The sequence below is a fragment of the Pinus tabuliformis genome, chromosome 4_1 (assembly GCF_031772625.1).
Source record: "Pinus tabuliformis cultivar Carrire ecotype Pingquan chromosome 4_1, CPIR1, whole genome shotgun sequence".
Taxonomy (NCBI): domain Eukaryota; kingdom Viridiplantae; phylum Streptophyta; class Pinopsida; order Pinales; family Pinaceae; genus Pinus; species Pinus tabuliformis.
In genome coordinates this window covers 87,669,193-87,685,869 of record NC_142303.1, presented here as the reverse complement: position 1 = coordinate 87,685,869, position 16,677 = coordinate 87,669,193, and the positions used below count along the sequence as shown (strand labels likewise).

The following is a 16,677-nucleotide window of genomic DNA, read 5'->3' as shown; positions in this document are numbered from 1 at the left end:
CACGTACGTTATACCTCCCAATTAAATGGGCGTTGCCACGTGGACTTTTGTAGAGAATCGACACGGAAAACCGGAAATGCCAATCACCCAGTTCCTCCTTAACGGTTGCCTCGCTTAACGGCGTGGCGTACTTGATTGCCGGACGGACGGAACCGGGGTCCCGGTCCGGCAGATCTAACACCCTCTGCAAAGCAGGTCTGAGAGCGGCGGGGCCCCTGCAGGCGTCCACTTTCCGGCCCAGCTCGACCCTTCTGACTACCGGCAAACCGGGGGTCCCTCGCGAACTCGCCTTCGGTCTCGACAACACCACCGGATTACCGTGTCGTGGCATTCGATCCCGCGGCCCCTTGTGGGTCCCAATTGCGGAGATTATGGCTCGTGTGATCTGCCAGCGTGGACGCACCCCGGATGAGGCTCGGGGATTTGAATCCGTTGGATCTGAACGTTAAGCTTCCACCCCCGAGCCTATTGAGCCGGACCTCAAATTTAAATATATAGATAATTGTAAGGCGTCCCAAATTTGATTTCAAGTATGTATGTACTTTTCCCACCAATAATACTATAGTAGTAAGTATTACTATTCCAGTGTCGTAAGAGTATTATTATTAATATTCAGTATTATTAATGGTGAGAATTGCGTGTGCCTCTCATTTTTAGTATAAATATATTATTAATAAATTCACACCATATCTAGCTGCCCTTAAAACCAGGGCAAATATTATAATAGTTCTCAACATCATGAAAATTATTATAATTATAATTTATAATTTCGCACGGAATTTCTTTCGAGGGTTGCGTTATTAGATTTTATGTTTGAAACAAATCTACCTCTAAGCTTAACATGCTGTCTTTTTAATTAAAAAATGTTATTTGTTTTCAAGTTTTATGGAATGAGACTTAATTGTCTGCGCATCTAATGTTGGTGACGTCGGTGTTGGTTAAATTAACATATCAATGTCATCGTTATTAATTTGATTTAGATATCTTCATTTTATACTTTGAATGGTAATAAGTTAAATGTTAAAATGTTGTTTTCCAATGTTCATATAATCTACCTCCATTAAAAACCGATCCACAAAATAGACCACTCAACAAATTGTATAGAAATTCAACTATATTTAATATATATTAACTCATATTTAATATATCACATGGGTTTAATAACAAGATATGTGGATATTCCATTTAATTTTAGAGGGAATGTATTGGATCATTTATTATATTATTAAAAATTTGAAGTTGATTTATTATATCATATTATTTTATTTATTGATTTTATTATTTATTACTAATTACAATATAAAATTGATTTTGATGGTTTCTCAAGTCAAGTTAAAGGTTAAGTTTTTAGTCATCTCAAAATTCCAGAACTTAACCTATAAAACAAATTTATGGCCTAAAATAAAAATACTATATGTAAAGTATTTTTTTTTAATGATATTATGAATATATTAATTTGGTTTACATTTTCATTAAATTGATATTAATATTTTTTAAAAGTAAATACAGATTTATATTTTTTGAAAATATAGTTTTATTGAGACTAGCAATATTTACATTCATCACATTTTATGGATCTTATTGAATTATGCATATTTTTATATTATCTACTATATATGATAAAGTTTTTTTCAAACAAAAGTCCCAAGTATATTTACTCATGGTTTGCTTCCACAAATTCATACAAAATATAAATGATTCAAAAATACATTCAAAACTCATTAAGGGTGAACCTTGTCTTGTGCTTCATGCCCCTCTTCTAAGTGAGGGGAGCTTGGGTATTCAATCTCGATTGGGTCACAATTATAATAAACATATTCACCTACATGTAATTCCCAATGCAAAGGTTGATAGAGGCTAGAGAAAGAGCATCCATTCACTTAGAGAAAACCACAGAGAGAAGTCTATTGTACTCAACTTTAGAGAGTCAATTTGCTAAAACGAGATGATTCATGATGTTTGCATTATGGGTGGCACTAGGCTACTTAAGCTTTATGAGTTTGGAATAAATAATCATAAATGCAATGATATTCGCTTGATTTATTTCTTAATGCTTACGGAGGACCTTGTGAACATCCTTTAGATCGATCAAAGTTATCCATGTTTACATTGGATAATTTTTTCACACATGTTAAAGAAAAACATTAGAAAGATGCCATAAATTTGTGTACCGTTCAAATCCCAAATATAGATGTTATGAACTTGGTGTATGATATCAATGACCAAAAGGGATTTGATTTAGCCACATGAGGAGACTGGGTTGATCTAGTGTTGTCTTTTTCAAAAGCTTTTGCATAGGTCAACCAAAAGGCTCAATATTCCTGCTCCCAAGTGTCGAAGTTACCCCCATCTCTTCATTAGAATCATTCCCCGATGCCCATTTCCACAAATTCCATAACAATTCTACTAGTGAGCAACACTAAGTGAGTTGAAGAGTTGGCATTATCATGTATTTCATGCGGGGATTCAATCCTCTACATTCATTAACCACAAATTAGGCTTGCCATTTTGAATTTGGGAGCTAGGACGACCACAACCCATCATCCTTCCCATATCACCTCTAGTTGTTGAATATGAATTTGTGCATCTTGAAATGAGGGACAATTAATAATTCACTAACTAATTGATCAAAGGATTAGGCTATAGCCTTGAGTTTGAAATTTTATTAAGTCAGTTAGGCCCAAGGAGGAGGTCAATTAAATGATTTATAGCCAACATATGCATTGAAAAGCACATTTTAAATGAGAAGAATCACAATCTTGCTCATTGTAGCTAGGGATTCCATCCAAAAAGATCATTTCTTCTATTAGTTAGACTAGTCCTACATATAATTATAACTAAAACTATTAAAATGTAATATTTAGGAAGGTAGCAAACTCTATTCTCACTAAATTTTGTAAAGTTACCAACTATTTTATAATTTATCATTAATAATATACATTATCCAAAAATTTAAAAAATACTCATCTTTTTCATTTTAGAATATTCTAATAATAGTAATCATTAAATACATAATATAATTTATCCAATTTATTAATTATATAAAAAATGATTTTGTAATTTAATTATAATATTCTTAGAAAATTTAACATGTAATTCACAATTTTAAAACTGATTTTATAATTTAGTTATATATTTAGATAATGTAAGTTTCAACAATCACTATTGTCACATTTTTCTATTCTTAATTTTATATAATATTTACACTATTTAATTTAATTTAATTTAATAATAATAGCTGACACCAAAGACATGAAAGGTGTCTACTCGATCTTATGTTCATATGAGATTCCCTATACTAGGGAGACCAACCGCTCTATTAAGCAGAGAATACAAGAGCATGCTCTAGATATCACACGCAACCGATCTGGCTCCTCAGCTCTTTGCATTGAGGAGGCAAGGGTCATTGCCAAGGTTGATTATTTCCACCATAGGAAGCTAAGAGAGGCTATTGAGATTAAGAAACATGCTAAAAATCTCAGTAAGGATGATGGGTCGAAATTAAGTAAGAGTTGGATTCAACTCTTTTATCTTGATTTTATTATTATTATTATTATAGATAATTTTAAATATTACTTTTATTTTTATATAATTATTGAAATAAAAATAAAATATATATATTTATATATAATAACCTAAAGATTAGTAATAAATAAATAATATATATAATAATTTAATATAATTTTTACTATTCCATTTATTGATTTATTAGTTTATATTATTAATATGTTTTGATGGGGTCTTTTTATTTTATTAATTATTAATTTCTTAGTGGATTATTATAATATATATTCAATATTAATAAATATTTAAATATAATTAACGATTAATTTTATAACAACTAGTCATTTGAATGGATTTTAAAAATAAAAATATATTAATTTTATTGTTGAATTTAGGTTTCTGTGATCCATATTAAAATTATTATGTTTTTTGGCAATAATCACATCGAAATTCGTCCAAGCATTTCGAACCAACAATCGTCACGACAAGTGTGTTATTTTATTAATTTTATTATTTAAATAACTAATTTCCTAACGGCTAATTTTGATCTATGTCGAACCAACAATCGTCAGGACAAGTGTGTTATTTTATTAATTTTATTATTTAAATAACTAATTTCCTAACGGCTAATTTTGATCCATGTATCCTTGCTATTTATTCGTTAAGATCTTTAGAGTTTTTCACCTTTCTTCTAAAGATGAACCACATTAACTAATAATTCTGATATAATTAATCCAGAAAACAATCTTGCTAAATAATAATTGAATTAAAAACTTCAACAATAAATAACTTATCAATATATTAATTTATATTTAAAAAAATCAATAAAAATATATTTATATATTATATTTTAATTTATAAATAATTTATATATAATTTATTAAATAAGATATAATTTATTAATGCTCTCCTCGCAGCAATTTGTGATCCATTATAAACTTCAGAGAGATATAAAGACCTTAAATAATTAGTGTAAAAAAAAATTCCGCAAAAACATGAAAAGCTGAAATCATATAAAATAAAAAAAATCCCCAAAAACATGAAAAGCTGAAATCATATAAAATAAAATAATAACTTTTCTAGCTTTAACCATTATACAAATTATATATTTTAATTAAAAATCAATTTAAAAAATCAAATTTATAATTATAAGAGTGGCTACCAAACCCTCAAAAACCCGTAGAAAAAAAACGAGTTGTACTACGGTTGGAAAATCTCACTGTCACTGAGTATGAGGTCTTGTCTTGATAAAAGAAAAGGGTCAATTGCAACCCATTCCCCCCAATTTTTTCAATTTGAACTTTAGTTCAATAATTTGTGAAGCATTGAATTTATAAATTTCGTAAAGAGTCCAACAAAAAACGACGAAGACCAAAGATTTTCAAACCGGGAAAGCCTCCTTGACATGGATCGTTAACCAAGAGACCAAACCGGGGTGTTCCACCAGGTACCCACCACGACGCCAGGATAAAAGGGGGGTTTCAGGTCAAGAAACTAAAATATTATTCGGAAAAACGAAGCTGGAGGTTCGGTGAAAGCGGTTCGGAAAGGGTTTAGAAGCCCGTGGGAGAGATAGACATAGCGAAGCCCTTACACTAATGGTGCAGGGAGCTCGGCATTCTATATTAGTCTTTTGCATTGGGACAGGGATTCGAATCTCAGCAGCTCTCCGTTTCCTTTTTCTTTTCAAGGCACATACGAAAAACATGGCGGAGCTTTGATCTCCTCGCTTCCGATCAAATTGTATAGCGGCTAGGCATTAGCTCGCCAGGAGGTCCAGGGATCGAGCCTCTAATGGCGACGACAGAGAGTCTTCTTGCCTTGGCACTGGCATTGAATTCCAGCACCAATTCTTCTTCTTCTTCTATTTACACAGACGTCGGCGGGGTAACCGACGATGCCGCTGATCAGCAGGGGACGGTCAGACTCAGTGATGTGGATTTGGCATCCAGGAGAGCCGAAGAAGCAGGTTGAGATTTACTTAATCTCGTCTACATTCAATCATCAGCCTCTGCATACAGCGCCGTTTAATTTTTATTCGCCTTTAAATTTCAATATTCTTTCGGCTTAAAATGTCTAATTAATTACTTGCTCCTGATGCAAGCCCAACTGGTTGATTAATGGCGCTGATTCAAAGAATAGCATAAAGATTCTCGATCGGTTCTGTTTTACGTCTTATTTAAATGCTCTGTTGCGAATTTTACATATTAGATGACGCTTCACAGGCGGATTTGTTTTTTCATGTTTAATTCGGATTTTTTTGCAGCGTCTCGAAGATACCAGGCCGCAGGATGGCTGAGGAAGATGGTTGGAGTGGTTGCGTCGAGGGATTTGCCGAACGAGCCGTCGGAGGAGGAATTTCGCCTCGGCTTGCGAAATGGAATCCTTCTATGCAATGTTATCAACAAAGTTCATCCAGGTTCTGTTCCAAAGGTATACAAACAAAAATCACTTCACTTTACGCCATCGAATCCGTTAAATTCCTTACCTTAATCCTTCGTAGGCAGACAAATGGTAAATCTTCACCTTACCCGATAAATTCGACGAGAATGATGAATCTGATGACGCTTCTGGCTTATTACCAGTAAGATTTCTGGAATTTCTCTAATTCTTCACTCAATGATAGAGATGGATTTGCCATTAAAATAACAATTTGCTGCGATTTGCCACATTTTCGCCGCAAAACATTCACCTGAACCATAATCTATATACATGTATACACACTTATAGAAGAAAATTTATTTCTATCGTACAGCCCGTAAATATGAGATAAATGCATCCAGAATGATGCATCTGATCACTCTTCTGACTTGTTACCAATAACATTTCTGTAATTTGCCCATTTGTTGACAGCATTATGGAGATTGGTTCTGCATTAACACAACAATTTGATCTCTGTAATGCCTGCCACATTTTTTTACCATTTTCACCGTAAAGGAAAACATTTATTTATCAGAATTAAACTTACATCAGAGGAGGTATGATCTGGCCTTAAAGCCGATGCTTAAAAGTCAATAGCGAGTTTACAAAATATAAAACGCATTGTAACCTCTGTACATAACCTTCGTAGAAAACTGAAAACCAGCAAAACCCCAACAGTCAGCCAAATCAGCAATTCCTTTGTTAATTTTCAATCAGTAATATTTTCGCTGTGAAATGATGTGCGTGTGTTTCTGTTTTTCGTACAAGGTGGTGGAGAGTCCGGCTCCTGCATTACCTTCTTCTGACGGAGCGCCTCTCTTGGCTTATCAGTATTTTGAAAATGTGAGGAACTTCCTTGTTGCAGTTCAAGAACTGAACCTCCCAACCTTTGAAGCGTCTGATTTGGAAAAGGTAAGAGTTGTTACAAGCGAATAAACAGGGCCGCTTTCTGCACACCATAATGTTAATGGGAAAAGTTGATCAAATCAGTCACCTCACACACCTTTACTGTGATTTTACCTTAAACAGTCCGCTGGAAGAAACCCTAAATCTTGCAAGCAATGAACCGATTGCCTCGGTTTATCCTTTGTACGCTTATCTTACTTGAGCTTTCTTTCAGGGAGGATCGTCGGCGAAAGTTGTGAACTGCATTTTAGCTTTGAAATCATACAGTGATTGGAAGCAAACTGGTGGAAATGGTTTTTGGAAGTATGGGGGTAACTTGAAGCCACCCAGTGTGGCAAAACCGCCCATTAAACTGGGGAGAAACTCTGATCCATTCACCCAGTCTATATTGAAGAATTATCAGCCACCTGCAGATTCAAGCACTCTACTAAATAATCTTGGTTTAAACTTACCAGAAGGATATCTTGCCAGGGAGAATTTGAATCAGGATCAATCCTTGAATTCAAATGGGATGGTATTAAGAGAAACCCTTATTAATACGTCTTTGTTGTTTTGTTCTCTTAAGATGATCTTTAATGATGTGCACAATTATTTGTGTTCGCACTGAGAAAATGTTTGGGAATTATGTTGAGCAGGATCCTTCGTCACAACCACTTAATCGGCTCATTCTGTCAATTCTGTCTGACAAAAAACCAGAAGAAGTGCCTACAGTAAGCTCTTCAATTCTTTCTCAGATTTATGCTTCGAAAATAACAAGCTGTTCACTTTTATTGCCTCTGCATATCTGTGATGTTCACTGATATCCTTTAATACTCCTATGATTTTCTATCAGCTTGTGGAATCTATGTTAGCAAAAGTAATGGAAGAGTTTGAGCGACGTCTAGCCACGCAGGGCGAGCAGGTAGACTACCGAGTCTCCTTTATAATTTTGAGGATTTTTTTCTTTGGAGCTTTGTATCAGGGAAATCTGATTTTCTCGAATGATCATGCTCCTGGGTTCTATGATTACACCTTAGTTTTGGAGGGTGTTGTAACGGACTGGTGACAGGTTTTTGCAGTGTAACTCAGGGATTCTTGCATTTTATAACGTAACCTTGTCCTGTTTTGACTCATCATTATACCTTTCTCACTTTTTACGGTGTTGCTCTGGGAATCTTTCATTTTATAACCTAACTTTCTCCTGTGCTGACTCATTATTATATCTTTTTCCGTTGGAAAGGGGAAATATTGAGCACATCTGAAATGCTTGGTTAAATTGGAAGGTTGTCTGCATATAAAAAACAGAAAAGAACCTAATTCATTTGATGAGTGATTTCACATGATTTAAAAAATTACCTAACCTAGACCAGAGGAGTCAAGGGGCTAAAGGGCCGGGTTATTCTAATGACCATATTCGCTAATCAGGTATAGGATTTTTAGAGGCAAAAGATTCTGTGAAGATGGAACTAGTTTAATTCCAGCATAGAGCAGGTGGTTCTTATTACTAAATCGACAATATCATGCTTCCACAGCAATTCTTTTCTCTCTGTGAAAAGTTGACAAGAGAGGCTCTTTGGAAATGCATAGAAAGAGATGAAAAATAAGTGAATTCTCATCTGCTGTGTTATTGTGGCCTGCAGTTGAAGAAGGTAGTACAGGACCTTGTTGTTAATGGGGATGGAAAGTCTTTCCCAAAGTCAAAAATTTTGGCAGCACTAACAACAGCTTCAGGAGAGCCCAAGGTTTGCTCAGAATCCTTACTGCAGCATATGTAAAAGTTACTTTAAAGTTGCTAGGATATAATTATCTGAGAATACAGAAAATGTTAACGCTTATGCTACAGAAAAGCTAAATTTCAATGCCTGAAATGGATCTGACTACAGATGTTTACTGCAATGTACTTTGATAGATATAGAGCCGAGCTTGAGCTGCAATCTTGTTGTGTTCATCACTAAATACTTGTAATAGATGTCTATTTTTAATTAACATCCGAGACTGAAACTTCAATCTAAAGGTTGATGTCAGCGAAGATGAGGGAAAAGAGGAAATTTATGGTGTTAGACGAGCACAGCATGAGGACTGCTTCTCTAATAGGTCAAGTGATGCAGATGAGGATGAAAAAACTGTTCCAAATCTGCAAACACGTTTTGATCTCCAACAAAGGGGAATTGGAGTAAGTACTTAAATCTTACAAGAGTGTGTGGGATTGTTATTCAAACATAGGGATTGTTCTGAATTTTCCATGAAATTGGCAGGAACTGAAATGGATGCTACATAACACGAAGGAAGGTGTTCAGTCGATGCAAATGGAATGGAATAAACAATTGTACAATCTTGGTGAGCTTTGCACAAACAGTTGTTATTATTTGAATCATGCTTTTCTGCATTCTTCAATTTTGACTGTATTTCTTTTCTGCACAGGAAAGCATATGCGTGGACTAGCGCAGGCTGCAGCAGGCTACCACAAAGTTCTAGAGGAAAATCGACAACTATACAATCAAGTGCAGGATCTGAAAGGTGTGCTTCCTGTTTGTCTGTCATAGTGTTACAGTTTAACTGACATGTTTCAAAAATATTATAACGGAGTAGATCTTAGGAGTCTCTTTAAATTGTGTATATAAAATCTGTTGCATCTTTATTCCCAATTCTGCACGAATGAATAGTTTTAGCTAATTCGATGCGGGGGAAACATATCACGGCTTGTAGTAGGAACATAAAAGGCCCAAAAAAGCTAGAAAAGGGCAGTTTACTGTGCATTTAAAGAAGCTTGTGCTCCCACTAATTGGGAAGTTGGCAACGAGGTTGGGTCAGTAGAGTAGGAGATGGATGAATGAACTGGGTAAGATTGCTTCTGGACAGGTGCAGATGTATGAACAACTTATCTATGCTGCATCTTCTTGTGACTGTGAGCTCTATGTTTGAATTGAGTGTACGACCTTGCTTCAGGCCTGGAAGATGGGCATTAGTAATTCTGGGAGAGAATATCGAATTATGTAATCTGCTTTCACTCTCGCCTCTTCTTGCATGGTGCCATGTTATCCTATTCTGCTTATAAAACATAAACTTAGAAGCTGAGGCAGGGCATATTTGCTTGACCAAGGTGGCAGTGAAAGTACAGCAGATGCCATTTGATAGGATAACAAATTTATGCTGTTTTGTGTATCGAACTTCATGCTGAGTCTTTGTTTCTTATTCTTCTTAGGAAGCATAAGGGTGTATTGCCGAGTCAGACCATTCTTGCCTGGCCAATCCAACTGTCAGAGTACAGTGGATTATATTGGGGAGGATGGTCAAATTATGATTGCAAATCCTGCAAAGCAAGGAAAGGATATACGCAAATCATTCACATTCAACAAAGTGTTTGGAGCATCTGCTACTCAAGGTTGGCTCTTTTTTTTAGAGTGTTCAAAACCTTTTACATGATTGTAAGGTGCAGTATCTCTTAAATCATAACATTATTAATGCTGAATTGCAGAGGAAGTGTTTTTGGATACCAGGCCATTGATCAGATCTGTTCTGGATGGTTACAATGTTTGCATCTTTGCATATGGGCAAACAGGTTCTGGAAAGACATACACAATGGTAATAACAATCATCTTCTAGTTAGTCAATTGCAGTTTGAAGCACTGTCTCGCAAAACTATCGAGGGAATGAGTTCACTGCTGAAGAAATTCTTGCCTAGAAATACTTTTCTCTAATTTTTGTACCTTGCTTGTCTAGACTGGTCCTAAGGTGATTACGGAGGAGAGTTGGGGTGTGAACTATCGAGCCTTGAATGACTTATTCAAGATATCAAAACAAAGAAAGGATACATTTATATATGAAGTTGCCGTTCAAATGATTGAAATATACAATGAACAAGTGCGGGATCTTCTTGTTTCAGACAGTTCCAATAAAAGATATCCTTCTTGATCATATGGAGTTGTCTTTCTTGTTTTTAAATCTTTGGATCTCAGTTTCTCAGAAGTTAATAATCCTTGACTCATAGCACATTAGAAATCCGCAACAATTCACAGCAGAAAGGACTCAATGTGCCAGATGCAAATCTAATACCCGTTGCATCTACATCTGCTGTGATGGAGTTAATGAACCTTGGACACAAGAACCGTGTTGTGGGAGCAACTGCTCTGAATGATCGGAGCAGCCGTTCGCATAGGTTTGAAACACAATCTTTGGAGAATTTCAATAATACTGGTCTCTCTTGAAACCTTTCTTCAAAAAATAAAAAACATTGTTTTGTTTGCAGTGTTTTGACAGTGCATGTTCAGGGCAGAGATCTTACTTCTGGAACAATTCTTCGAGGGTGTCTTCATCTTGTTGACCTTGCTGGAAGTGAGAGAGTTGACAAATCTGAGGCCACCGGAGATAGGTTAAAGGAGGCACAGCATATTAACAGATCACTTTCAGCTTTAGGAGACGTGATTGCTGCTCTTGCACAAAAGAGCTCCCATGTTCCTTACCGAAATAGCAAGCTTACACAACTGCTTCAGGATTCTTTAGGTAACTGATTCAATCTTTTCCTTAATGAATAGTTATGGAAGGAAACTACTGCTTTTTTCTAGTCTGGGGTGGTAATGATGTTGGACTTTTTTCTTAAGGTGGACAGGCAAAAACTCTCATGTTTGTGCACATAAGTCCTGAATTAGATGCACATGGGGAGACAATCAGCACTCTAAAATTTGCAGAGAGGGTTGCAACTGTTGAACTTGGTGCTGCACGTTCTAACAAGGAAAGTGGTGAGGTTAGGGAGCTGAAAGAACAGGTTTGTGTTAGAATGATTTTTGAAAAATATGTTGCTTTCTGAATGATAGTCTTATTTGTTCACCATGGATCAAAAGGACTAAAAACAAGGGATATTTTTGTCTGTTTGCTTGAGGACCTATGAGTAGTTGAAGAATCTTGATAATAAATGCTGTCCTCTAGAGCACTCAAAAGTTTCCTGATCTTTGATGTTGCAGATTGCTAGTTTGAAGAATGCACTGGCAAAGAAGGAAGCAGAAGTTGAGCAGCGAATGAAGATTGGCGTCTCACCAATAACTAGGGATTCGAGGAACAGTCCTGAAAGACAGAGAATGAGGACTGGTTTCTCACCAATGCATCTACAAATGCAGAACATGGGAGATGTTCAATCACAGGTCAACCACAGACAACCTATGGAAGATGTTGTCAACAACATAGATGTATGTGTTGATTCATCTCATGCTATTGTCATTTGATCAAGATTTTGCATCTAGGAAGTCTTCGTAGAAGTTACTTACCTGGAAAGGCTTGATACTAAATAAATGGCTTATACATTTTCTCAGGTGCGGAACAATATCACTGGAAGACAAAAGAGACCACCAACTCACGCTCAAGACTTTCTAGCGGAGTCAATTGATGCAAGTCCTCTTGTGTTTGGCAATGGTTTAGGTGAAATGAAGAAAGCAGTGCGCCGACCATCTCCAGATAGAAGATTGACATTGGACCATTGTAGTCAAACAAAGAACAAAATTAAGCATGATATCTTTGAAGAGCAAGATAGGAGAAATTGGCAGGACAAGGTGATGATGAGCAAATATTTACCCATCCAGGGTCCATCTTTGCAAGATGACGTAATGGGATTGTGGGAAGGCCATGAACTGGAAAAACTAGACAATCCTTCTGAAATTTATAACCAAATGTACCATGCCAATCAAAGAAAGATTCATCCAGATTGCGAAGAAGAGAAATTGTTACGGCAGCAGCTTCATGAGATGCAGGGGGTAATTAAAAGCAGACCTGTTAGAAAAGACAAACGTGAACATGATGGGCAAAGAACTCCTTATGAAGCTGCAACTACTGATGAGTCAGAGGTTGAAATTGATGCAAGAAGCAAGGATGACTATCTGACAAGTGATTCATCAGAAGCAGATCTTTTGTGGCAATTCAAGGCACCAAATGTGGCTGCTGTGACCCCAGTTGAACATGTCTCACTGATCAAGAAGCCACCGCAGAGGATGTCGAAGACTCCCGAGCGAAGGTAACTTTCCTTTGTGCCTATTGTTCTGATTATTTTTCTCATTAATTTTGAGCATTGGAGGATGACATCCATAGTTAATTTGATAGTATTCAAACTGGCAAATACTGGCATATTATCGGAAGGAAAGAGCTAAGAAAACTATTACATCTTTTTGATGGCATAATGATTTAAAGTTCCTCCTCTCTAGCAAATTTGTCTCCAACGTGCAAGAAAACTAGTTGAGACTCGTGTTTGCCTGCAAAATGCATCAATTTCAAATTGGAAATGGACATTAAACAATTTAAATATTTTCTGCAGAAGTCCAAGCCAAGCTCAAGGCCCTCTTGGAGCTGTTAAGCTTGAACGTAAGCCGTCGAATAAGTTTGATCGTAAGTTGCCTTCTGGTGGAATGGAAGGGAAGCGATCTTCATCTGGGGGAAAATTGAAGAATGATTCCAGAGTAATTCCGAGTAAGTAGCCACCTCCAGTAAATTTTAATCAAGTAATTCTTAAGGAAGAGCATGAACCCATAACATCAACTGCACCCTCTTCAACTGAAATGGAAACAAGCTTGGAAGTTGCTCATGCTGCACAATTTATTTTGATTTCCATTCTTCCCCAGTTACATCTGAAGGATCAGCTGTCGAGTATTTTACAAAGAAGACTTTGCCCTGTCAGACAGTTATATCTCCGATTGGAGTTTCATACAGGTCATCCAAAAGATGGCAATAATAGTGCTATTGGTGCTGTTTCTTTCTCAATGATTTATACTTACAATTCTTTTAGCTTCACGGCTATCTTCCTCTCTTCTGATGATATCTCTTGATTGGATTGCAGAGTGTTGTAGAATATGATAGATAGGTAGAAGAGAGCAATAATTTGGTTGCTTCTCCATGTCTGCTAACGTTGTATGGCTTTCAGAATAGAGTTGTGATGGCCATGCTCTTACATGAAATTCACATGCTATTAGACATGGCCTTCTGTATTTGTTTTGCAATGTACCTATTGTAGATTTATCAAAATGTAATTGAAATATTCTTTGAGTTCTAGCACAAACCTTTTATGCTCTGTTTCTATATGTGCATTTTAAATCATATGCCGTTTGTGCCTAAAGAATCCTTCTTCAGCAACACGGAACATATATTTCTCCGACTCTTTTAATTTTCTTTTAAAGTAGTCTAGAAGCAGTTTCATTCTTGGTTCTTAAATTATTGAATTCCTAAAAAATAATACAAGTCAATAGAAAAAAACAATGTTGACATCATCCTGAGAGCAGTTCAGTGAAATAGTGAAGGGTAATCGACTTGTGGGCATCTATCCTGATCAGTCCCTTGTGGTGTAGTGTATATTCTTCTAGGTATTGCAGTAGATCAACCCGTACGTTGCATATCATTACATGAAGCTAAGACCTTGTTACTTCTTTAGTTCATTATCTTTTGGCACTTCGCATCTTTAGCCAACATGGTAAGTGAGCCTCACATTTTGCATCACATCATGATAATATTGTTTCCCATCTTGCTTAGAGAAAGGGAGCATGAGCCCCCCATTTTGCAGAAATCAGGCAGATAAAAAATTGTTTAGCAAATAAGAAGCTTGATATCAGGCAGGCAACACACGGGAGGTTTTAGTGGGGAAACAAAGAAAGGCACAAATATGTATTCAAGGCTGCTAAAAATGTCAAACATTTCTATGGAGATTTATTATGCATTGGCATGCATAATTTTAGATGTTAACGAATGTATAAATATGTTCTCTGACCAGTGGTGCCATGTTCGAGTATAGTTGACAATTCCTTGCATTAATATATTATATTCTAATTGCCTAATGATAGATGTAAGTTCAGGAAAATGGGGTGGAACTTGGAAGTGACATACAGCGATGAACACTAAAGAGATGAGGGCAAAGCTATAAAATCTTGAGTTCCAAAATGTGGCAGTAGTAGGACTTGTCCGGCAGACTGCTATTATTCTATCACTTCCACTCCCATGCTCTTCTTTCTGCTTGTAATGCTGTATGCTTTATCTTTTTCCACTGCAAGAATAATTATAGCCATTCACTTTTGGAAAACTTAAAAGCAAGCAAGATCATTGACTACTTGCTTATGTGCTTAGATTATTTAATATTTTGAAGTACTACTTGTCATTCTCAGCATAATTCAGAAAGTGATTTATCTGAAGAGATGTTTTCGATAATCTTCAAAGGAAGGTACTTCTAGTAACGTGGCAAGAGCTATTAGGATATGGTTGGTGAACAAATAGTGGTAATTGTTTGGTTAGACAGGAGACGTCGGAACGACTTTCTCACTTGGCTTGCTTTAACTGATCAATGGTACTAATGAGCATGGTCGATAGGCCGCTTTCCCACCTTTAATGGCGACCATTCTCTTTTCCTTTTGCTACTGTTGAATGTTCTTCCATTACATTGACTTTATCACATCGCAAAGCACTGCTTGGTAAAGGGACAGTTGTTGGACCTTGATATTAACAACTGTACTAACGGACTTGATAACGATGGACCATGGACGTTCAGAGTTGCATCTGATGACTGAACCACTTTATCAGAAAACCAGGTGCTCAAGTCTAATGCGAGCCATCTTTTCCCGAAGCTAATAATACTTGGCAATGAGATCTCATAGATAGGATAGTTGGTTGAATGAGTAGCCAATTGACTTAAACCTGAAGCAGCACTAACAAGGCAAGCCTTTTTGGTGCATTTTGTACCTACCTGACTGCCCAGTCCCATCCCATGAGCAGGGTAACATCCAACCACAATGCAGAGTCATGATTTGTGAAACATACTCCACTCGCCAAATGCCAATGTGTCACCAACTTTCTATCACAACAATGAATTGCTGCAGTCAAGAGAAAAGTGCGTGAGCTAACTTATGGCCATACAGTGGACCCACGAATATGGAAGTGTTGGTTACAATAGTCTGTTCGAGAGTCAGATACATTATTTAAGGGCTTTACTCATTAAATTAAATTAATAAGAGATACTAACAGAAGCCCCTTTTTAGCTGTGACGGGTGTCGGACGTGTATACAAAGAATACAACTACTTTTTCCGATGCCGCCTTCTCTATTCTGTCAGCTTTTTCTGGTGTGCCGTCGTCGCAGTGTCCGTGTATATGTGCCCATTATGTTGGGGATGAATGGGATATACAGGCAGTATGAATGCGATATATTTATGTGTTTGTCGGCAGCAGGCATCATCACCAACTTTTTCCTTTATTCCTTTCCACTAGCAGTTTTTATTGCCGATCAGTTGGTGGTTTCTAGTTGAGCTACTTTCCCTAAACAAAAGATAGATTCTCAAGTACGTTAATGCTTGCCGTATATAAATGTGTTTTAATATTAATCACGTCATCATCTCCACTTGCAAAAAGTCCACACGGAAGAGGAAGGAGTGATACGCACTTTACAGTAATGTATTTACAAATTTGTATGTTGGAGAAATATATATATATATATATATATATATTTTTAATTTGTTAAATTAGTGGGGATAGTATTTACTATTCACTAATACAGGTTGACTTGTCACCATTATTTAAGAATGATGCATTATATTGGTGGTTTGTAAGGGGTAAACTTTTACCTTGTCACCATTGTTCAAGAATGATACATTATATTGGTGATTTGTAAGGGGTAAATTTTCGCTCGTGCAAGATGCCTCTGGGTGTTGGGCAGTTAACCTATTTCCTTATGTGTGATGAAGACAAGCTATTAGCAAAGCAGAACCAATTTTAAGACATATGTCAAACCCAAGAAAAATTGGGTGTTTAACCTATTTCCTTATGTGTGATGAAGACAAGCTATTAGCGAAGCAGAACCAATTTTAAGACATACTCCAAACCCAAGAAATATTACATACTTGGTGTTGGGCAGTTAA

General features: G+C 36.4%; 1 protein-coding gene across 1 annotated transcript; it reads left to right on the top strand.

Annotated features, from left to right (window-relative positions):
- Positions 1-5,037: 5,037 nt before the first annotated feature.
- On the top strand, positions 5,038-13,865 carry LOC149174321 (kinesin-like protein KIN-14F). The gene is made up of 19 exons (XM_089419320.1): positions 5,038-5,473; positions 5,771-5,937; positions 6,694-6,837; positions 7,046-7,345; positions 7,467-7,541; positions 7,664-7,732; positions 8,451-8,552; positions 8,825-8,983; positions 9,066-9,147; positions 9,232-9,327; positions 10,013-10,192; positions 10,286-10,392; positions 10,531-10,711; positions 10,804-10,966; positions 11,057-11,310; positions 11,409-11,572; positions 11,769-11,990; positions 12,114-12,808; positions 13,106-13,865. Exons 1-19 carry the CDS (start codon positions 5,299-5,301, stop codon positions 13,263-13,265), a joined length of 3,495 nt encoding a protein of 1,164 aa, XP_089275446.1. The 5' UTR covers positions 5,038-5,298; the 3' UTR covers positions 13,266-13,865.
- The last annotated feature ends 2,812 nt before the right edge of the window (positions 13,866-16,677 follow it).

Coding starts and splice junctions, on each gene's coding strand:
- LOC149174321 (XM_089419320.1), top strand. CDS start 5,299: ATGGCGACGACAGAGAGTCTTCTTGCCTTGGCACTGGCATTGAATTCC. Junction 10,393..10,530: donor CTGGAAAGACATACACAATG/GTAATAACAATC, acceptor TTGCTTGTCTAG/ACTGGTCCTAAGGTGATTAC. Junction 11,573..11,768: donor TTAGGGAGCTGAAAGAACAG/GTTTGTGTTAGA, acceptor TTGATGTTGCAG/ATTGCTAGTTTGAAGAATGC.